General features: G+C 45.4%; 1 protein-coding gene across 1 annotated transcript in view; it reads right to left on the bottom strand.

Moving 5' to 3' along the window:
- Positions 1-2,765: 2,765 nt before the first annotated feature.
- The window catches only part of RAB30 (RAB30, member RAS oncogene family), a 52,924-nt gene continuing 31,243 nt past the window's right edge, over positions 2,766-24,446 (bottom strand). The window contains exons 2-5 of the mRNA XM_005232209.4: positions 19,832-19,932; positions 18,527-18,610; positions 13,466-13,649; positions 2,766-11,353 (exon numbers count right to left, since the gene is read on the bottom strand). Coding sequence (XP_005232266.1) covers positions 11,103-11,353; positions 13,466-13,649; positions 18,527-18,610; positions 19,832-19,924 — 612 coding nt within the window. The 5' untranslated portion in view covers positions 19,925-19,932 and the 3' untranslated portion in view covers positions 2,766-11,102. The remainder of the gene's footprint in view (positions 11,354-13,465; positions 13,650-18,526; positions 18,611-19,831; positions 19,933-24,446) is intronic.

The raw sequence follows: 24,446 nt of genomic DNA on the forward strand, positions 1-24,446 counted from the left end.
TTCCTCCTTGCTGTCCTGACCAGCAAGATACTCCAGCACAAGCCAAAATTTCTTCCTGGTGTTTAAGGATGCTGCAACAGCAGGTGGAGGTGGCAAGAGCCTCAAGGTTTCTTCTCACAGACCCAAGCCTTGATCTCTGTGGTCCCTGGATCCTAGACATAAACAGAAGGAAAAAAGGAACATCCAGTTATAGCAAAAAAAAAAAAAAAAAAAAAAAAAGGGGGGGGGGAAGGGGGGGAGTGGGGAGAAGTAGAATTAAACAATAATATGATGACCAAAGTAACTTCAAGCGTTGTACCTGTGAGTGGAGTCACTTGTGGCAACGCTGCGCTGTAAGGGATACACAGAGCCTCTTGGCACAGCCAAAGGGATGTGATGGCAATAGAAAAAAAAAAAAAACCCAAAACATACAGACTTTATAATCTGTTGATGACTTGCCCAGCTGAGCTTTAGCCCTGCACCTGAGCAAATCAGAGCAGCAGCACTGCACCAGGGTTGCTTCAGTCAGGATAGCGCCAGGCTCTAGGGTGAGCCCAAGTGAAAAAGCCTGTGTGTGCGCCTGCATTTAGCAATGCTATGCTGCTTCAAGAGATTTTAGTTATTGCAAATAAAATCCTACTTGATGAATCTATGTTAGGGGCAGGTGGAAAAGGAGTTAAAAAAAAAAAAAATGTAGCCTGCCTGGAAATGGTAAGTCTGCGTTTATAGCTCCTGTAGAAGAAACAAAGGGAAAGACAGCATTACTTATACCCAAATCACTGAGCACAGTATCAAAGGGGTTTTAAAACATCAGTGCTCAAACAAATAACACTTGAAACGAGTTGTTTCTACTACAACTTCCCACATAACATGAGACTACAGTATCACTGGCTCTTTAAGCACTCCTTTGTGATGAACTGGACAAACACCCACTTTATCACGGGGGGTTGACCCAATCCAAGTGATACACCAGAGCCTTGATGCAGCTAGGTATGAAACACTGCCAGAACTTCTACGTCGTACTTGACAGCATCTTGACATGAAAGGTTTTGTCCAGAATGAGTGATTTTAGTCAGCAATTAATCCACATACTACAGCGACAGCTTTGCTGCAAGCTGATGCAATTATAAGCTTGCACAAAAAGAATAAAGCTCAGCATGTTTAATTCTGAAGGTAATAAAACTGCTGAAAATGCATACCGGGTTTGTGGTTGATTCCCTACGCATAGAAATCCATAAATCAAGACTAGGTTTTAAATCAGGTAGGACTGTCTGTATGATACCATTAGAATCGATGCAGGGCAGCCAGCTCTCCTGTGCTTTGCACGAGAGCGCTGCAGACACTGTGAGACCAAAAAGTGCTGTTTTGTGACTGACCTTTGTCAGTGAGGTGACATCTTCCGGGCAGAGCTCCCCAGGTGCTCGGTAGGAAGACTTCGTACATGGAGGAGAGGCAGTGAGCTACGTTGGTTTTGCTCCTGTGGTCCGTCAGCCTTTTATTTCTTCTCCTGGGCAGTTTGTTCCCTTCTTGCAGGGAACCTTCATGCTCTGACAATCCTTCTACCCACAGCAAAGCCTGGCACAGGCTGTGCCCTTGCGGTTACACCCGCTGAAAAAGGAGAAGGTAGCACATCTCACTGGTTACATGCTCTTTGCAAGGAAGAGCTACCACTCTTCACCTGCCCCTTTCCTTTCCCCAGGAAGAGCTTGATCTGGCTTCTCCAGCCATCACCCCCACAGGCAACACATTCCAGCCCCCCTCTCCTGCAGTAAAAGCTCAGTTCCCAAGCTGTCTGAGCTTTAAGGATGTTTTCTCCCCCTCCCTTTGCCCAGTTCCTACCCAGAAGCATGCAGGGCCTTTTCCCTCTCCAAACACCTCTCTGTTTTATTACTGGCTCAAATTGCCAGCTTCCTGGGGAACACAGAGCAGATGGTCCAGCCCTCATGTCAGACTTACCACGGAAGGAGCTTCAAGGTCAGTAGAGGAAGCAATATGAGACACATGGCATCTTCAAGCTTCACAGCTCCTTTCTCACTGTAAGTGTTAGCAGAAGTCATCTTTGATGTGGAGCAGAGCACAGGGAAGAAACCTGATCCCCAGAACGACTCAGAGCACAAACTGCATATACTGACCAAAAGACTAAAGGCTTAAAACAGGAGATCTTGTCCAAAAGATTCCAGGCCCAGAAAAAAGCAGGTCATTGGGGAACTCCAGCAGCATTCTATGAGCATGAAAAGAGCAAGTGGTGAAGGCTGAAGAACTAGCATTAAACAAATAACGACAACAAAACAAACAAGAAAAAAAAAAAAAGAAAAAAGGCACCAAGACAAAGAATAAAAGACAACAGAAGCATCCAACCACCATCTTCGTCCAACACAAACCCAGCATCTTGCTAGGACAAAAGTTTAACCAGCTACAGGTTTGCAATGATGGTGTGTGAAGACGGTACCTCCATCAAAGACCACCCTCCAGTGACTGATGCCAGCATTTCTTTGGCATTTCCAATTTTGCTATGATGTCTCGTTCCCAATAACATTTTCCTTCTCTTCTGGTGCAAAGGGGTATTGCTCCGGTGGACAGCAGCTCTATTTTTGCTCTTCTTGTGAGGTCCCAATGCCATGAGAGCCTCGGCCTGCTCAACCCAAGCAGAAACCCTTTAGCAGTCATTCATTTGTTAGTCTGATATTAAATCACATCAAGTGAATCTGCCTTGTACATATTTTTAAGGCAACTTTGCTCTGCCATTCAAACAAAAACCAAACAAATCAACCACTTCACAGACCAAGTGGAAAGGATTAAACATTTATTTACATACAGATACATATGTAAGCAATTTCTAAGTATAAAAAGGACGTTACAAACAAACATGAAGCATCATACATTCATCATCCTGGTTACCCAAAGTACATTCCTTTCTCAATCCCATTGTAGCACACGACCACAAGAACTTAAAAAACAGACAAGCCAAATGCTTCTGACAGTCAATGATTCACAGTTTGACAATTTGCTAACACCTATACTCTTCCCAAAGACAGCATTACCCCAGCAACTCAAGATCAATGGTCTGACCAGCTGTAGTGCATTTTCTCCACTGAAATGGTTGTGCTTGATCAACAAGAAACACATCCTCTCTTCATCCTTCTAGCCACATGTTTAGGAATCAGGGGTCTTGCTAATACTCTGTACATTGTGCTAAATTCACAATTGTTGGGGAAAAAACAGCAGACCTTTGCGAGATAAACTCCAACCCAGGAAATTCCTTCAATGCTGCGACTTCCCCGGCACAGAAGTTGCAAACAAAATGCTGCTTTTAGTGTTTAAGCAGGTTTTAAAACTACAATTCGAACTACAGTTGATGGCATAAAACCTACTTTGTTCATGCTGTAAAAAAAATTTACGTGCTTCAATATTGATTTGCTAGTAATCAAGGCTGAGAGTAATTCAGGTTTTCTCCTGAGGAAATGAAGATGCCTTTGTAACATCTCTGAAAATGATCAGAGCTTTCAGGAAAGAGGAAGTGTTTTAGACTCAAAAACCTAAAGGTAATGCAGAGCACGATGAGCTTGTCAGTTAGATAGTATTACAAAGGGAAACAAGCCAGTAAACATAAAATTAAAATGCTTACTCAAAGTATTAATGAATTCAAATGAGAGCTGGGTGAGTCTTTCTGTATAGATCAAAGGCAGTTTGGGGGGAAAAAAATAATCTCATGATCTGCAAATTCACAGAACAGCCAAATATGTGCAGCAGAACAGAGTGAAGTGGAAATAAAAGAGGAGCAGAAAAAGCCTTGTCCCATATTGACAGCTGAGTGACTGCAGCTGCTCCAATCTCAGGGTTGGGTGTTTGTTGGTTTTTTTTTTTTTCTTTTGTAAACAGCTGTGGAGAGTAAAATGGATGTGACATCTCGGCAGTATATCTTATTATACTAAAAACCATGGCGCATTTTAAACCACTTCTCTAATATCCAGATATACTTGTCACTCCAAATCGGCATAGCAACAAGCGCTGGGCTTCCTCCATACTTTCCTGAGATGGCCTTGTCCCACCCAAAACACTGGCTTAAGGAGCCAGGTTTTCCCCTGTACATGGGGGCCAGCAGCAAGGCTTCCTTCCAGCCTGCAAGAGCAGCTGAGGCAATGGCAGCACCTGAAACGGCAGCAGCTCTCCCCACGAGAGACCAAACATTTTATTCTTACTCCATTAAAATGTCAAAACCAGCTCCTCTTCCCTCTCCACAAAGGCTTGGCTGCTGGGGACACTGTAGCCATTACATTTGCTAAAGCTTGTGCCAGTGATGTGACCCAGACCCTCAGAGATACTCCCACCACCCCCCAGGTGAGAGCTCGGAATGACTCTCCTCCACACAGCCACAAGTCTCCCGGGATGGAGAGCAGCATCCACCTGCTCACTGGGGATTTACTCACTTGCACCAAATCCCCACCATTTCTTAACATCTGAATGAAGGGAAGCATTCCTTATAGGATGCCCTGGCTGAGAACAGGCTCATGGAATTAGTTAGGTTTATGTTCATAGCAAGAAACTCGACGTGGCAGGGGAGATGAGCCACGGATGCTCTTCCTCCCAGCTAAAGCAGGAGCCAGAACCACTGGGATTGCACAACCAGGATAGTTTCCAGTCTGAGACCTCCACAGTGCCTGAGGCACGAGCAGCACTCAGAAGAAGCAGATTCATGGATGAAAAGTACCAGAGGAATCAGGCTTTCAAAAGCTCCGAGGTTTGCATTCACGTGACACCAGACACACTGGAGCCCTGGATCACGGCCCATGAATGCAAAAGCCTGCTTTTAGCACTGCCTCTCCCCCAGGGAGCCACGCAAAGCCAAAGCCACGACTGACACAGGTTTTGGCTGTGTCAGGTGCCTGTGAACCAGGGCTGGACGCCAGGAGATGCTCAGCAGGAACATCACCACAGGGCACTCACCAGCGCGCACGGCCTTGGGAAGAGGCCGAAGAGAAGCAGCAGCAGAAAAAGCAAAGGTGCACACGTAAAGGTGGCATCTGCCTCTCGAGTTTAACTGGAGCACTAACCAGAGCTAAAATTATCCCGTGAGCTTGCTGGAAAAGGATAACTGGTACAGCAAAGCAAATGTGATCATATCCAGGATGTGCCAACAGGTAGTTATTAATGTGAAAACAGAGACCATCTCCGAGCACAGCACAGCCAGCTCCTGCTTATCCAGACAGGCAAGCTGAGCTGTTAACACCGGCTATAGTCTTAAAACCAGTCTAATCTTTCACTGACAGTATTTTCAGCCTAAATCACACTCCATCTCAGTTTCTGCTATACCCGAGTTGGCTTTCCCCAGTTACCCTGCTGACTGTATTTGGAGGGGTAAGCATTAGAGGTGAGGGGTGTTTTGCTGGATCTGTGGCTCCCACTTGGGGAAAAAACCAACACCCTCAACACACATGGCATAGTTTTTACTTCTGGTTTAAGTTACAGCTCATTTGCATGAGGGGAAAGGGTGTGATGGAATCCAGGGGTGATGACAGCTGGCAATCTGTCTTGGCTGGAGATCGTACAATCCCGCAAAAGGAAACTTTGGGCCAGTTCAGCGCGGTGGTAATTAGCGAGGTAAGTCAGAGCAACGCCGTGGGCTACTTTGGGAGCCTGACATCACGGTCAGGGTGATTACCCTGTTGTCTATTGCTCTAGCCAAGATAAATCCTGAACTGAGGCCGATGTGAGAGCTGTAACCTTTACGGTACATTTAACTACAGCTCGGGTGGATGATCCCATTTCAAAGACATGGTAAGCTCCAGTTGCTTTGCTTAGGATGCGCTAGTCGCTTGTAGGAAATCAGGTAAGTGTTCCCCCACCACTCATCATCACAAGACAAGACTGTCCTTCAAAATGATGATCCTCTGCTCCTTGTGAACAGTAACTGCAACAATTATTACCCACAACAACAAGAGGACAGACTCAATGCAAAGATAAAGGATGGTGTCCAGAGCCAAATTTGTTCAGAGAAGCAAATTAAGTTTGTGAACAGAGGAAAAACACATTTTGATATAACACCTTTCACAGGTTTTTCACTACCAGGATTGATTAGAGTATTTCCTTCAGCTCCAGCGGGTTTTCTGGTGAGCCCTTACATACATCAACGTTTCAGAGAGCTTCCATGTTTGCTCACTAGGAATTCACAAAGAAAAAGGTATTTCTAGAAGACACTAGCAGAATTAACTCAAAAAGGTCTGTTGGTGGAAGCACCCTGTATGAGGAAATCAGGTGCTTTGATATTGAAAGCAAAAGAATACAGAACGATTTCAGATGAAACAAATTCAAAGCATCCCTTAAAGTCCAGAGCAAACAAAACCAAAATCATAGATGCAGTTTTTAAAGACGATGGGACTGAGAAAATCCTGAGTAAAACCATCTCTTTCTTTTGCACTTTCTGCCCCACACAGCCATCTCTCCCCCAGCACAGCCATCTCTCCCATGGCACGAAGGGCTGTTAGCACTCTGTCTGCCCCACAACCAGGAGAGAGTTTCTGTGACGCTGTCTCCAGCCACCTCCGACCCCAATGGCACCACAGGTCCCCAAACACGCGTGTCCTGCATGTTTGCTCAGGCTGTTTTAATAGCTGGAGAATTTCACCTATTTTCCAGCTGAATTCAGCCTCTGACTACAGAAATCATGCCAGCTCAACATCTCAGCCTAATTTATAGACAGGTCTTCATACTGCACGGAGAAGACAAGTGGAAAAGCAGCTGAACAAACAGCAGTCCTCTGGGACAACGAATGAGGCAAACCCCAGTGGGTTTGACTATAGCTAATTGCATCCCTTGTCAGCAAAAGGTCGGGGAAGCCTGACGTCCCATGTGCGCGCACCCACCATGCTTCTGCATCACTGCTTTCAACTTTCTCTCTCTTCAAATCACTGTCTCCTGTGTCAGCCTCAGCCTGCTGCTATTACCGATGCTGAAGGAATTCAATAGCCATTAAACCGCTAAACCTAGACTAGCGGGAGCCAACTGTTACCAATATAGCTATTTCCAAAGACAAACAGCACCATCAGGCTGACAGATTTTAAGGGCTGTTTCCATGTGTTCTACGGCAGAGAACAAAGGATCTTGCCTGACAACTTGTCACGTGCGGTTTTCATTAAGCAATGATGGCAAAGCCAGTTAGCATTCCAGCACAAACAGGTATCTGACTGCACACTCAAACAACTTACCGGTAGATCAAATCAGGACTTCAGTATTAGAGGTAGGAAGAGGCACACAGTGTCCCCGATTTCATTTTCCCCATCATAACTCTTTGACCTGAAGGGCTGCTCTTCCCCCCCTAGCACTCGGTCTCTCACGGGGAACACAAATAGGAACAGAACAAAGTCACGGCTTGTCCCAGCAAACCCGCAGTGTAAATACCCAATGCAAAATACCAGCAAGTACTTCACATCTGAAGTACAGAACATTTGGTGGTTTACCCAAAATCAGCATGAGTCAGTGGCTGAACCAGAAAACAGAGTGTAGATCACTCAGTTTGCAGGAGATGCTTTTACTTACCTCTGCAAACAGGTTTGTTATATAAAGCCAACATCTGTCGACCATGCAATATTGCCTTCTGCTTGGAGCTAGTCCATGGCTGTGAATATATCACCCTGAAAACACACCCAAATCTAGCAATCGCACTAAAAGCAATGCTTTGCTCTCTTGATAGTAGAGAACATGTCCAGTCAAGTTTGGCCCCATTATAGTCAATTCTGCATGGCTTTTGGACACTTGAGCCAGCAAGAATCACAAGGCTTTTACTGACAGTTCTCTCAAAATCCACTCATCTAGCAAGGTGCTGGCCATAGTTGGAGTGCTGATTGTCAGGTAATGGAGATTTGTATTTTATCTCCTTTTATTTTTCAGGACTTTGAAACCTATTCCACAGCATTGAGTTGTTATCAGCAGCTGATAAAGCCCCTCTTCTAGATGGGAAGCCTTCAGCAGTGGACCAGACTGTAGAAGAGAAGGTAAGCCCTCAGTGCTACAAGGAAAGGTGGGTTGCATGCACTAGAGAGATATTCAAAGTTGTACAAAAATAAATCCTGTAATGAATTACAACAGCAAAATATTACTTCTTTAACAGGTAGTGTGTGTGTTAACTGCAGAAAAAGAGGCTAGTTTCAAAACTACAGCTTTGGCTTATGACCGTAAAAAACGTTGCACCTACCACCGTTGTTCTTTTCAACTTTAAGTCCACAAGAATCAACCTTGAGAGGAATCACTTCAGATTTGTCCCTGGAGAAGTCAGACACTTTACTTGAACACCAGCCCAGCTGCAGCACGCCACCCCACTGCCTCGAGGTGGAGTCCTTACAGGGAGAAGATCTGCCAGCAATAAAAAGAAGCAATACTTCAAGGAAGGCAGCTAGTCTCCAAAATAGTCACCTACATGTTAGGAAAACACTGGGAGAAGAAACTTAGCCTTCTAGAAACCTCAAAATGAATACCCAAGAAAATAAAAACTTGGTAGTTTCGGCTATTCGACCGGTTCAGCTTGTTCAGTCGTGACAATGCATTAGAGCTCAATCTCCAGAAGTGATGCAAGGAGCACTTTAAAATGACTTTATAGTTGTACTCAGCAGGAATGAAAAGTGCCTGCTCAGCTTTGATGCTTTTGGAAATCAGGCTGAGGAACCCACCGGTGTTTTAGTCTCTCTCCTCCTTGACTAATTTGCTCAAACAGCCCTGCCCTATTCATTATCAATTATATACTGACAAGTCCAGCATCTGGAGAGTAAGAGCTTTTACAGATTAAATATACATAGCATTGATTTAACTTGAGTGTCACCTTATACGTAACACGCTGAGCTTTGCTCTAAACAACGATCTAAAAGCTGTGCAGAACCAGCAGTCCCAGAGTTGGGTGGTCTTCACAAGCTCAAGTGAGGCTGCATTTGGCAATCTGGGGAATGCTCAAGAAAGACAAGGAATGCTCAAGGAAGCCGAGGAACGCTCAAGCAAGATGCTGCCCTTCAGCACAGGCTGTACCCCACAGTCCGGCACAGCAGAAGCCACCGAGTCCCACACATTTCTAAATCCCTGGATGACACCAGGAGCAGAGACTGAAAAGGACCAGGCCAGCACAGCAGATAAGTGTGAGATGTTGGGGTACATGTCATCTAAGAGAACCTCTTTGCTCAATGTTGCCTAAATGACAAACAAGCCTCCTACCACACCTTCCACATCTTCCTTTTTACCACTAGTCATAAAAGAAGAAAGTGACCTAAAAAATAGCAAGAAAATATTAAAAATGGCCATGACAGACTGATCCCCTCCTCTCTTTAACGCAGAGTTGTCTCCCCATTACAGATCAAAGGCACAACATGATACAGCCCAAAGAAGTCTTTCCAGGAAAATATGAAAATGCATTTTAAAATGCTTGCGCTTTTTTTTTTTAATTGTTATTCTTTTCAAGAAGTACTTACTGGCAGCTTTTTACGTCAATACAAAGACTCTGTTATAATCTTCAGTCAAAGCCAAATAATTTTAAGTTGATTAAATTACAGCATTTCACAGCCATGTAATTGCCAGGAGAGATTTATCTGGATTAGCTAAACGGAGCTCAAACTTCTAAATATCATTTCTCATGTGCATATTCCCTATCTTCCAATTTCCCTTTAACACCAATGTGTTAATTTGCAATGCATTATTTGCATATGGCACTACAGGTGGGATAACATTGCAAACTCCATAGTGCTTCCACTTCAGAGGCCTTTGTCACAAAAGAAATTGCCTGAACACATACACTGGAGTCTGGGATTAAGAGTACAAAGCATCAAGTAAATTAGATGACTCTAAGCCCTGAACCTACTGAAAGCTACTCTAGCAAAGAGACTGGATGCCAGGAAGATACCTTCAAGAGCGTCTTGGAGAGCAGTTCCACAAGGTGAGTGCTAGATGGGTCAGACACAGAACGATACCACCTTGCAACCCGTCACTATTTCCAATTAGCATAAAAAGCCCCTCTGCAAATTGTATGCCTGCCTTTCAATGAGAACTGTATCTACGAACTTCATTTTTTAAGCCAGACATACTGCAGACTGCCACTTCAAACTGTGCCCCTCTTTGAATTCCTTATGCACAATCCATTCACGCACGAGATTTTGGTCACATCAGGTGCGCTTTTTCCAACTCCACCAAAAACCTTTCCCACAGCTAATTTTTCACGTTAGGGCATTACCAATTAGAAGAGAAATGGTTAATTTCCTTCTTTTTTTTTTTTTTTTTTTTTTTTTAATTTCTGGAAAGTCTTTTCATCCTGTGTTAGATATCAAAGCAGCACAGTCCTTTCTTTCCCACTACACTCAGGCCTAGAAAAAGAGGTAACAAGATTTATTTATTTTTATGAACAGTGCTTATTAGTGTTTTTTCCTAACCAGTTTAAGTTACACATTCAAAGGACAGTAATGTAGTAAGACTGCGTTTGGTCTATGGAATATTTGCTGAACTGCTAGCACCAAAGGGAGCAACTGAGCTGTATCCATGTCTTCTTAAATCTTGAAAATGTTGATATATGTAACTTTTTTCAATTCCAGGTTCATGAAAGTGCCTGTAGATGAGAGACATAACACTATTTCAAACACCAGAGTCCTCCATGAAGCCGCTATGTACATGTCCTAAGAGCTCACTTGCTGGCAGCCCAGAGGATTGCCAGTGTAGTCCAGGGTCAGTGTTTATTGTTGGGGGGTTTCTTATTTTTTATTTTAAAAAGGACCAAGAACATTGTTTTGTAAGACAGATTCTGATTTCTTCAATTATCTTCGAGAGAGATGGCTCTAGTCTCCCATAGAAAGAAATGTAATAGCTCAGGTTCTGCATTACATGAAGCACTTGTGCTACTCTTCTTTTCCTAATGCATTCCAGAGACTGCAAGAAAAATGAAATTTAAACCATGTTACTTTCTGCTATGTTGCCATGCAGCTGGAGCTGTCAGCCTCCCATGCTTTCAGGTCTGCAACCTCAGGGTAAGTCAGATGGGGCAAAGTGGCAGCAATTCCCTTCATGTAGGTATATCCCAGAAGACAGAAGAAGAAAAAAAAAAAAAAAAAAAAAAAAAAGAATCCTCTTGGCCCATGGTGGAAGGGAAATCACGTGCCAGCTCTTTAATTAAAATTACAGCAAGTCAAATAGCTGATACTTTTCCCCTCTCCTGGTAAGGGGGATGAGACATTGTTCACAAGGGTGTTCTGTCGTGCCTCACTGATCAACCGGCAGGCCAAGTCCAGGAAGAGTTTTTCCACATTATCTGACTCTTTTGCCGAGGTTTCCAGATAGTACATGTCCTGTGCTTCGGAAAATTCTGCAGCTCTTTGCTGGGAGACTTCTCTCTTATCAGCTAAATCAATCTTATTACCTGCATTGATAAAATATTTTAGAAGAGGCATTAATTTGACTTCCAAAACAAGAGAAACAGAAGTTGATAAGGGGATAAAGAAAAGTTTGGTGTTGTATGGATGTATGGACAGTGGCTTTGATGTGAAACTCTTAGTGCTTGCTCTCCCCTCCAAATAATGGATTCCCTGATACATGCAGCCATGTTCGTTTAATATCAGCTCATTTAATGGAATATGCCCTGTGAACATCCAAGTCATCCAGCTTTAATTTAGCACCAGTGCATGTCTGCTGCTATCAGTTGACATTAAAGGATTTCCATTTTAATATCCATTGAAAATTCTCCTGTTCTTGCTCTGAGGAGCGCTTAAAATGTCAATTACAGCATATGAGACACTAAACGTGGTATTTCTCATGTCATTACAAGCTTTAAAAGAAGCCTGGCAGGGAAGGCAGCTTTCCTATTTCAATATTCCCATGCAGGATTTGACTGTTGTGGCTGGAAGAGGGACGGGCTTGGAGGGCACCCGCAGAGCGAGGTGGGGCGAGAGACCAGCCCCTTCCTTTGGAGAGCTCAGTTTGGCAGAGCGTTGATCAAAGCCTCAGGCAAGCATCTGATATGATTATACCCTATTACTGGCCACTTTGCTTCAAACAATGTTTTTGCCATAAACTGTTCTTACCATGAAGATGAAAGCCTAGGATCTGCAATAACAGGGGGCTGAGTCCACGGACTCAGCAGATTCAGGAGCAAACATCTCCTGGCCTCACTTCTACGAGCAATTTAGTGAGAACTAGTGGGAGGGAGAGACTGTGCTTCCACTGGCAAGCCATGCCTCACTGCCCTCCTCTCATCCGTGATCTCCCTTCTTTCCTGATAAAGCAGTTGCTTGGACACGCCGCATACACTGACGTTACCTTTCTAACTAGATTATCACTCGACACAAGTGGTTTATGGGCATCACCATCTTCAACGTGTGTTATAACTGTTATCGTTTATGTTTTGTGCTGTAGATGCTGATAATTACCTTAATGTTCCCTAAAAAATTCATGTGTACATTTCTTAGTCATTTATTAATTATTTCTGCACCATTTGTACACGGGCCATACCCTTCTCGTGGAGTATATAATGAGTTTGTTTAGAAGCTCTGTAAATCCCACAGCTCGTTTGCAATACCACTGAGGGACATAAAAGTCAAGAGATTTCTTAAATCTTAAACATATTTTACAATCATTGAGATTTTTTTTTCTTTTGAACAGCAAACTATTAAAGGTGAAATCAACACTGCAGCATAAAACTTTTGGGCTTTCCCCAAGTTATTTTTCCATAGTTCTTTATATATTCTTGGGCCTTTAAAAGCCAAGTCCTAAGTGTCAGATGCTGAAAGCAGAGCATGGAAAAGCACGGGCAGGCAAAATAACCTTCACCTTGCTTGTAGCAGACTGAGGTCTGCTTTAGCTTGAATTGAAGCTCTACAGATTAACACAGCATTCAGTTATTTATTTTTAGTTTCCCTAAAAGCCATTCAAACGTCTCCAGTTTCCCAGCTCTGCCCCCACTATGAATGCTATGATCCATACAACCATCACATCCTGATGTGGTTCCCAGGTCCTGAGCTGCTCAAGATGAGGCTCTGGTTGTCCCACAGTTAAAGGTACAGCAACCTGCAGGGATCACCAGCTTGAGCAGATCCTCATATATTGGTAGAGATCCAAGCCGGGAGTCACAAGGGAAACTGCTGTATCCTTAGCTCAGCTAGTAGCTGCACCATCAACACTTTGGTCCCATATGGGACCGAGTGGTGGGAAACATCCACCTCTGCATGCAATAGCCACTGACTTGAGATGGGACCATATCTGTCCTGAACATCACTGTCAGCATCATGGGGTTATTTACAGAAGGAATGCTCCAAGCACTACATTTAAGGCATCAGCTGTACCCCGTGCCCACCTGCTGCTACAACTGGTGGGCAACAAGATCTGCCGCACCAGTTCGAGCATCCCACGCCACCAGTTCACACAGATGCCACGTTTTCCTCCCTCCTCCTATCATCTCCATCTGCCACCAACCCCTCCACAGGCACAGCTCACCCCCTCATCACACTACCCCCCACCAGGGACAGTCATCACTTACCCACTAGCACGGTTATGACCTTATTGCTGGCATACTGCTCAATTTCTCGCAGCCACTCAGGGAGGCACCGGAATGATTCCTCGCAGGTGATGTCGTAGGTCAAGATTAACGCGTTAGCACTGCGATAGTAACTCTGTGTGATGGATCGGAATCGTTCTTGTCCTGCTGTGTCCCAGATCTGCAGCTTTTGGCACAATAAGGAAGGGTGATAAAAGGAAAAAAAAATTTTATTTCATAGCAGCACTTTTTTTGACCTAAAAAAAAAAAAACTCCAACCCTTCAGGGTAAAACCAATGCTGGGAAAGCATTTAGCTCTTCTTCCCTTTGGCTCCCCTTCCCCAGCATTTTTTGTTTCCTTTCCTGCACTTGTAGATTGAAGCACAAGGCACAAAGTCAGCTGGCACTGCAGCCAACAGCCCCTGGAAGCTGCAGGTCTGCAGGCTTTCACGCGACTTCTGGCATCTCCCTCTGCTGTGGACGCTGCTGGCCTGGGGTTACAATGCCGGCACTGGAGGAAGAAAGTAATTTCTCCTGACCCTGAAGTCAAACCAACAGCAGCATCCATCTCAGAAGAAATAGGAAAGCCTCTCCTCTAGCTCCCAAAGCTAGTTATAATTATCCTGAGATGATGCACTGATGGGTGGGAACCATAGGATCGAAAAAGGAGCTCAGCTTAAGGCTGATCCAAGGACTCTAACACATTTGCTCTCTACAGCTTCACCCATCTCACCCAGTTGCTCACTGCCTGGCTTTCCAACACGTAGAGCTAGTTGACATGTCCTTAACTATATCACAAACTGGTTTGGGTTGGAAGGAACCTTTAAAGGTCATCCAGTCCCCACCCCCCTGCCATGGGCAGGGACCTTCCACCAGCCCAGGCTGCTCCCAGCCCCGTCCAGCCTGGCCTTGAGCCCTGCCAGGGATGGGGCACCCACAGCTGCTCTGGGCAGCCTGGGCCAGCGCCTTATTACCATCAAAGAGGTCACGAGCATTTGCCAAACCCCCTTGGTCCAGGAAGACAACATACATTTCCCAATACAAACTAAACTCATACTGGTTTTATAATTTGACCATCTGATAGTTTTTGGTGGGTCATCAAAACCTCAATTCCTCAAAAAGGCAGTCAAAAGAAACAAACATCCAAAATTAAAACATTTCAACATAAAAGAGTACTTCTGTGCTTCTGCTTTTATTTTGTCAAAGCACCCCTCCCTGCAATTAAATATGTGAGATGTTGATTTCCAGCCAGAATCCTGTGTACTTTGGGAAGAAAAAGGTAAAGTATTTGAGATTTTTTCCATATATTCAACAACCCATAACAGAGAAAACTTCATTCTTGCCCAGTTCCAAAGTCGAACTATGCCAGCTACTCATCATAAATGTGTTAGTTTGAAATAAGAGCTTCCAGTAGCAGCTTTCAGATGTGGAGTATGATTTTGAAAAAGTACATTTTTTTCAGAGAAAGTAATCTGTGGCTGGCTTACAGCTCCTGGGCACCTTTGTGCTTAATCTCTTGGCACAGTTGTACTTAAACAGCTGAACGTGGCACCCGCAGTTAAGTGACACACAAACCCATAAGTGAAATTACTTGTACATGAAATTCAGATAATGAACGAGTCTCCATTAAAAAAAAAACATCCTCCAAACTCTGGCAGATGGAAAAATACAGATAATTTTGTCATTGCTCAGCTGTTTTCCCAGGAAGAACATTTACTGATTGGTCTACTGGTTAACTCCAGCTTATATGTGTTTTGCATTTATTGAGAAGATCTCCAAGCAGATAAAAACTTGGTGTATGTTCTTCCACCACTTTAATATTACAGACATTGAAAGCAAAAGGGATTGCCCTGGGGGAGAGGGTTTCTTAGAGGCTGCAGTCATGACTTCACCTGGGAGCTGGGTGCAGAAGGCAGGGAAGAGCCCTGGACCTTACAGCCACTGATAAACTTGCTGCACACAAAATGCACATCTCACACTTCACCCCAGCGATTATTTCTCCCAAACAAAACATTTCACAACAGCTGGTTTACACCTATCATTTTTTCAGAGGAACCAAAGGACAGTGCCTGATTTAGCCAGCAGAAAACCTAGAAGTTTATTTTCTTGGAGCCAGCTGATGCTTCCCACTCTCCCAACATCTGCACACACATTTAGCTTTACGGATATGAACATTTCCACCAAGTACAATAAGATCACAGGTCCGTATAGCACAGCCCCCTGCAGCATTGACAATGGTTAGCTTTGACCAGCATGATAACTGCTATCTACTTGGCTCAGATTTGTGTGGCCTCTTTAGTATAGGTGTCACACATCTTTTTGGTTTTATTAGAGAAGCCCAGGCAGATCAAAACTCCCCCAACTGCACAGTGCTGTCTCGGCTCACCTGTCAGTGAGCTTTAGTAGCCACTCGCATCTGATATGGCTTGCACAGAGCTTTCATGCTAGCAAGTCCCTCTTCACTGACTTCCAACTGCAGTCTTGAAAGCTAGAAAGTATTTTTCCCCAGAAATCCATCATTTATTTTCAAGTCTGAAAACCTTTTCGGTAAACAGGTCTCCTCTCTCATCCTGGATCCCAGCAGACATGCAGGAGATGCTACCAGACACAGAAGCAGAGTCATGGCTTGGGCACTGTTAGATGGGCTAACAGTCAGAGAAGCACCTTGTTTGACCGAGATACTATTTTTATTGCTCTGTGCTCCGACTCATTCCTGCTTTTCCTGCTTGTTAAGTGTTTATTCTCACCAGGACCGCTTACTCAAAAAGTTTCAGCTACAAGATCACTTCCTGAAAGAATTCAGTTTCTCTTTCCGACTCCAGAAGGCTCACTCAGATACCCAAATATATCATACCAAGCTTCCTCCCGAACTGGTCATTGTGGCTGAGCTCCAGCAACTCCACTTTATTGCACTGGTGAGGTAGGGAGAGGGACTTTGATTAACAACTCAGTATTTGTTATGTGAAACGTAGCTGGTATACCAGCTACTGCTGGCTAAGGCGCTGTGAAACACAAGCCAGCCCCAAAGTGATTACGTGAGCCACTTGGGTGGACACTTGACATTTGCAAGGCAGCAGGGGCTTACCACACTGATGAGTTTTCGTTTAGATTGTAAAGCTTCCCTGAACCATCCTTGTCCCTGAGATAGCCCATGTTGGCACAACTGCTCCCAATATTCTCTTAAGGAGTTTGCATCCTCAGTCCAAGGTAGTCTTATGACAGGATTATGCCATGGGAGCAACAAGTCACACACAGACAGATCCTTCAGGTGAGCTCACCTGTCCAAAATCCAGACCTCAAATATAAATTATGTTCTTAAGGCTTCAGCTGTACTTGGACAAGGAACCAGATGCTTGGAAAAGACAGCTGTCTTAAATGGATGGAATTTGTTTTTCCCCGAGATTGTTTTTCTCCCTCCATTGATCACGACAATCTTGAGACTGGCCAGCCGGTTTAAGCCAGGTATACAAGGGACAAAATGAACTCCACCTTCAGTGCAGTACTTAATCTGTTTACCAGGTTAGATCCTCTGAGCTGCTCCACTGGAGCTGGTTTTGGCTGAAAGAAGCCTCTCTGCTGTCTGAGGAGCCTGGACAAGCAGCATCCATGTCCTGGGCAACCCTGCTACACTAGACACCTGCTAATGACCATCACAACCACTGAGCTAAGCACCAACACCACAGGGGCTACGTGTGATCCTCACTGCTTTCCTGCCTGCAGCTCTGTCCCACTTGCACAGCAATGTGCTGAATATTAACTCTGTCTTTACCAGGTGGAGTGTACTGACCCCTCTTGTCCTTCACCTGCTCAGGCTGGAAGGTCTTCTGGTCAAGGACCATCACTGGCCATAGGTTTGCACAGCTCCTCAGCCTGCTGATATGATCATGACTTCTCAAATCTGTCCTGAACTTAGGAATACACCACCTGATTTTCTTCTTAAAAACCCTCTGTGCTGAAATACAGGTTAAAAAAAAACCCAAAGATGAAAAAAAACCAACACAGTCCACTGTTTCCATCCCACCACTTACACAAGCTTAAAAATGGGTGTCAATGTCACATGCAGCCACTGCCACACTGCCGCTGCTCTCCTATCTGCTCACTACTAGATTTGATGAAGGCAGCAAGGGGAAAACTGCTGGTTTTCACTTCTATACCCCTGGATTTCATGCAGGCAGAGTAATTCCAGGAGCAGCTCAGGGACCCTGGGCACCTTGACATTACAGGCTCAGATAACCATACTCTTCTCCCATCTCTTAGACACTACTACAGTATCTCTAGTGAAATCTCTAATGAACAAAACTGCATCAACCAACATCTCTGGATGCTGGAACCCAACCATGGATCCCATTAAACCATGAGATTGGTCCCCCCTGTGTTTTGGCCCAGGCAAAGTAGATCTCTGCCAAGTGATGCTCAGGCTTGGTTCGGGAGTTAGCACAGGAACAAGGATGGTTTCCCAGAAGCAGTTTGGTTCCCACCACCCTATTTTTGGAGGATGAAAGAGTTGAAATAGAGGACATTACCCTTCTCAATTCAACCTGTTGACTGAAGCACCAATATTGTGACTATCTCCGCTTCTTCCGAATTCGTAGCTCAGCAGAAGTGGAAGACAAGCCTTTGTTGTATAGAGCTGCAAAAGTCCAGAAGCCTGCTCTCCCCAACAGCTGTCTTGGGAGCTCACAGGAGGTGATCTTCATCAAGCACATCCCAGTGGGAATGCAACAGATTTCTGCTTACCAGAAATGCCATGAGCAGAGGCTGCACTGAAGCACTTCTTTGCGCTTCCTCAACCCCAGCCAGGCACAACCTTAGCGTCTCCTAGGCAAGGACGGAGTTTTGCAAGATCTTCCCTTTCCATTTTCTCCTTTAGAGTAGGTTCTACTGTTAGGACCCTGATGGTAGTTGTGGAAAGGGGCACAAAGCCTGTCGGAGCCAGCATTGCCTGAGCCATACCAGAAAGCCCTGCACCTCCCCACATGCCTTCCAGCGGCAGGAGGGCTACAGCAGGAAACCTCAGCTATGGTACTGCCACCCCAGTTTATGCTTAAAACAACAGGCTCCTACCTTTACTTTTTCACCATTTATCTCCACAGTTTTGATCATGAAATCAACCCCAATCGTGGCTCCTTGACCTGGTGGGAAAAGCCCCTGAAAAAAACCAAGAGTCTCGTTAAGCACCTTTCTGTAGCAAGACAAAACTCGCTCTGGGAGCCAATCCTCACCCCTTTTCCATCCTCAGTTATTCCTCCCTTGTCCCCTTCCCCAGGAACTTATTTCCATCACATTTAGAGAGGAAAATGTGACATTTCCCCAGCACAAAGGTTACCATAATTCAACCCCATAGTGTTTTCCCTGCCTACGTGTCCCTAGTAGCGTAGCAAGTCATTGACCTCAGAGGCAGGAAAATGGGAGAAGCAAAGGATTCAGGCAGGCAAAAATAGAGGGGAAAAGCCCTTCTTCTGTGCAGTTGGAAGAGGCAAGGCAAGGGTAAATGAGGACCCTCCATCATACTTCCCAGCATCTTGAAAGAGGTGTGAACACCCATGTGGGATAAGACGCTTTTGCTCATGCGTTTCCTTTCCCCTCCACCACGTTGATTTTGGGGCACATCCATCCCTTACAGCAGCTGCACTGCCAAAGCACAAGCAGCAGAAGTGACCACAGATTTTTGTGGTTAACCCTTTGGGGTTGACTAGTGTTATTGCCACTGGCTGTCACATGCAGTTAAGAGAGTGTAACATCACCACAGCTTTAAAACTACAATTGACAGTGAGGGGGGGTGGAAATTGCTGACAATTCCTAGTGGACAGCGCAACAAGAAACCCACATCTTATGTTTTACAGTGCATCATGCAAAACCTCTTGCCCTGGATGGATCCCAGAAGCTTGGCCCTTTCCCTGTTATTCTGCCACAGAAAAAAGGTCTGGTGTTTAACAGAAGACACTGGACTGACAGCCCAGGACCCAGGTTATTTACTTATCTACTAATGGCAAGTAACAGGGAGAGCTTTGTGCAGCAAGGGATGGGGGGGAGAAGGCACACAGGAACACACTAGGAGACATGCTGGTCCTTGTAACCGACCCAGAGCACCCCTAAATCAGCGTTGACCCAGCGGATTTCAGAGGGGACCTTCCATCTTCGGAGAGGGATGAACTTTCTCCAGCGCAAGATCCCCAACTGGGCCAAGTACAGCACTAGGTACAATGTGCTGCTTGTGCCAGTATGTTGCTATAGGTGATGCATGCACGAACAGGGTGGACAACAAAATATTCTGGAGCCACGATGCCAGCAGCGCCCTCTGCACAAAGCCACAGGCTCCCATCCCAGTGCTACCTCGACATCCCACATCCAAGAAGCAGCCAACCTTACCTGAGTGAAGCGACGGACTAAGCAGGTCTTCCCCACACCGGCGTTGCCGATTAAAACAATTTTGAAGAGGAAATCATAATCTTCCATACTCATTTACGCAGCTGCAAGAGAGACAGAGAGTGCAACACGACATGAACCAAGGCAGTGGGGAAATGCCTTTTTATTCCTGCTGAACTTTACTCCTCCAAATACTCAGAACAAAGGTCTCCTGGCATGTGTAAGGCTCCTCAGATAACAGAGAAGAGTCCTTCCCACTCCAAGTTGGGGCATCCACGTAGTCCAGCATCAGCTGCTGTGAAACCTTGGCCACGTTTTGGCTTCCCTGCTGTCTCACCTGGCTGCCCACAAATTAGAGATGCCACTGTTCAGCTTTCCAAGCAATGCTCCACAAGCCCAAGCCACTGTTTTCTAGATTTCCCAAAGCATTTGTTTCACTTTTAACTATGTGAGTTCCAAAGGACAGCATGGACTTTGCCACATTGTCTGAGGGGATCATGCAATTTATTTCTGTTAGGGCAACATGTTAGGGCAACACCAGAAGCTTCCCATGAGGTCCTCCAGGAGGGCACTGGGTACCCACAGAGCAGGGCTGAGGTGCACATGAGGGCAGAACAGATGGGGAAATTAAAATAATGATAAAAGCAGCAGCATTTGCTTAGAAGACAGAAAAAGCTTATTTGCTAAAATGATAGTGGTAAGTAGTGTAAGAGTTCAGCTGAAGTACACTAAGAGACATTTCTAAAAAAGAAGAAATAATAGATACTATTAGGAATATTACTACTACTACGATAATTTTCTTAATTTTTGTGAAGACAACTTGCTTGGTGTAAAGCTCAAATGGAAGTGAACACAGAGGAGCCTGGGGGGTCCCCAGCACACATCCCTCACCAAGTCCAACCTCCTTAGCAGGATGCAGAGACTGAAGTTTCAGCAACCTTGCAGGAGATGAGCAGGATTGCCTACATGGGGGAAGGTCTATAGGGCTTCAAGTGTGGGGAGGACTGAACAGATAAACGTAGAGTTTGCTGTGGCTCAGCAAGGCACGAGGGATGAATATCCACACCCCCATCTCCAAGGGTACCACTGACACCATTACCAGAGAAGGGGTCTGTAACCTTCGAGAAAAACAACAACCAGAAGAGATTCAGGTGGAGATTTCAGGCAGACAGAAAAACCTAGACAAGGGAGCAGAAGGGCAGTGTCCAAACCCAGCTGCATCAGGGAGGATCCAGGTATTATATGTGGCATCAGAAACGTGTCCTCAAGTCTGGTCTGGGGTAATGACATAAAAGACATCAGTAAAGAGACAGATTTACAAGCCATCAGTTGAGATACCAGGTAAGGCGACACCTAAGCATTGGTACCTAACCCACCAGTACCTATAGATTAGGCACTGGGTGGGGAGATTGAGCCAAAGACGGGAAGCATAGAAGATGGGGTGTGCGGGGGGAAGGAGTACTATGAAATTGCTATACCCAGTAAAGACCCAGATTGCTTAAAGAGTTTCTACAGAGCTGACAAAGGCAGCAAATGCAGCATGGGTGAAACAAGCCTCTCACATGCAGCCCAAAAGCAGAGTGCCCTCTCCCGCTGCCTCCAAAGGTCCTTTCTTGGGAGGGTTCATTGCCAGAAGGCCCCAGCTACTGACCCCAATCCCACCATATAGCTGTGATAGGCTTATGGTCACACAGCCAGAGTACAAGATAAAACTGTGATGGTCTGGGTCTTCCCGGCAGGGCACGTGGAAATGTCTCTCCAAACGGTCTGGGGGACCTGAAGGCAAAAGAAGTGGAAGACTGACTCAGCTGCTTCACATCTAGATGATCTTTGCCCTTTCCAGCAGCCTAAAAAAAGATAACCACACCAATTAATGACTAATGATCTGCATCACATCAGCAGATGGTTAGTAGGGACATGGCTGAGTCACTACGCAGACGTGTCACTTCACCCCGGCTAGTGACACAGCACAGCACTTGCCCTGCTGCTGCATCTCTGGGCTGGAGCTACGGTCCCCTGCAAAGTGCTACCAAACGGCGGCAACTGGAGCTGTCCTGAGGATGCTCTAACCTCACCCTGCTCCAACACGCAAGACCTTGCAGCTCCCTCCTTACTCTTAACACAGTGAAAGAATGGGACCTTAAAGAGTAGCCTCAAAAACAAACAAACAAACAAAAAACAAAAAACCAAAAAACGAACAAAAAAAAGCAGCCCTTTTTTATTTCCTGGTGTTATTTTCTGTAATCATTCCGTGACTGGCTTTCCCAGAATGGGACTGGATAACACCAACATTAAGAACATGTTGACGGTGCTCTTACAATGAAGGCTAAATGTTAATATATGGTTTCAAGCTTTCACACGAGCCAATGTGAAGAAAAATGTGATCATCCACTAAAAGCTATTTCAAGACTAACGAGACTTACTCAGCACTGGATAATTATCCCTGGGATGTTTCAAATCCCAGAGGGCACTGCTCCCCCCTGGAGGGATTTCAGTTCTATTACTTGTACCCTAAACAATCCAACATTCAAATTTATCTTCTCAGGAAGTTTAAAAATAAACTTCCTCTGCAGATCTTTGAGCTCAGAAATGCTAAATGGCTCAGACATACCCTAGAGTTATGTCTGATCCCCTTCATTAGCCTTCAAGACTAATCATATGTGATAATGACCCCAAAGGGGAACTGAAAGATGAGCCAAGGCCGTAAGACAAACAACGCGACAATGAGATTAAATGCCAGGACTGAAGAGACACAAAAAGCAGGGAGAAAGCAAAGGAAGCAGCAAGGGAGAGAGAGAGAGGAGTCATTTGGGAGGTGGAGTGGGCAGGTGAGGTTGGTTGTCGCTGCCCTGCCACTCATGTTGGTCCAAACTGGTGTTTCTCCCTCTGATGTGCACACATGGAGCCTGCCACGCCGTCAGTGCCGAACACAAACATTGCATCAGTTATCATTACGAAATCTTCTCCTCCTGCAAGCACAGCCTTTCAGCCAAGTGACCTTTGCTGCTGACTCAGGCTCACGCAACCCTCCCGCTCCCCAGGGAAGATGTGTCTCAACCTCTGCCCAGCTTGCCACGGCTGGGGAATGTGCATCTCAGCAATACATCACACTTTGAATTATGTTTAGAAAAAAAAAAATAATGCAGAATGCAACTGGTTTTGTTTTCTCGGGGGATTTTTTTTTGCATTTTTTTTTCCTTTCTGTCTTTTTGTGTTTGCAGGCACAGGGCTCTGCCTTGCATCCCTGCAGTGGTTTACAGCGTTAAGGCCACAGCTGCCTGTCCCACCCTTTGGCAGAGACAAGGCTCTGCAGCAAGGGCAGGGGACAGGATGCCTGTCCATGCCTCAGCCACCCCTCACCACATCCATTTAAATCACAAACAGGGCTGGCTACAGCACAGATACATGCCCTATCATGACATGAATCAGAAGCAGCGCCCAAGACTGGTAGCAGGGCAGAAAACTGGGTTTCATAGCAGTTTTTCCTAGAGGCAGTTTATACAGCTCCCACCCCAACCAGCCCCAGTGGCTCATGACCCTGCTGGGCTGCTCCCGCCAGCCTCACAGGGTATCAGTTTTGCAAGGTTTTAATTCATTTACATCACTGCTCTGCCGCACTCCATCACACGGCTCCATGCACAGTCACCGTGGGCAGGAAGAGGGGCCAGGAGGGATAAATCAAAGCAGGGTGACCACCTGGAGAGGTGGTCCATCAGCAGGCGCGCAGCTGAAGGACAGCAGGACATGTTTTAGGCTTAGCTGGTTTTCTTTACTTGGGCAAGACAGTGCAGTAAACACTCCTGGTATTTTTTGATTATTAATTCCAATTCAACCAAAAAACTGGTAAGATCCAGCCCAACCAAAAGCACAGGAACTAGAGGCTTTCACCTCTCCTTCCCCCCCCAAACAAGCTCATACAAGGAAGCTCCACCTCCCATGGAGACACCTGAAAAAGGAGGCACAGAAGCCATGGGCTGCCTTCCCCATGCAGCAAGCACTGCTGCAAAGGTAGACATGCACCAGTCCTTCCTGCTTCTCCCAGTGTCTTGATTGCTAGGAACTCTCCCATAGCGTGGTCAGCAGGACTGGGTCCTCTCTTTCAGCCTGCCATGGGCTCTTCGCTGCTAGATGTGGGACAGCAGCACAGCTGATGGAGGACGAAGACCCACCCCCACCTGCTTCTCCTGTTTACCACAAGCCACAAGGCAAGGAGTTGATTCACAATAAATAGACGCTTCAGAGAATATCCGGGTATTCATTTATTCCCCTACATGATGTCCTCTCCCTGAATTTGCTCCATTCACCTCTTAGTTTTCCTTGATCCACTTTAGTTTACCTGACAGTGTTTATCATCATCATCCAAACCAGTTGTTTTATCTTTTTGCGGTGTTTTTTCACCCCATTAGTTTGGATGGGCACAGAGGATTCCCTCGTCATCTCCGACCATGCCAGGCTCAGCCTCTTTGGATACCAACTAAGCGGCAGAAGCACAGTGCAAAGGTTCAAATACTACCTGGGAAACAGGAATGACTGTGGAGCGATCAAGTTCTCCTTCAAAGGGATAAAACCACTATTCTGCCTGTCCCTCATCGGCTTTTACAGCTGCACCACCAGCCTT

The sequence above is a fragment of the Falco peregrinus genome, chromosome 4 (assembly GCF_023634155.1).
Source record: "Falco peregrinus isolate bFalPer1 chromosome 4, bFalPer1.pri, whole genome shotgun sequence".
NCBI lineage: Eukaryota > Metazoa > Chordata > Aves > Falconiformes > Falconidae > Falco > Falco peregrinus.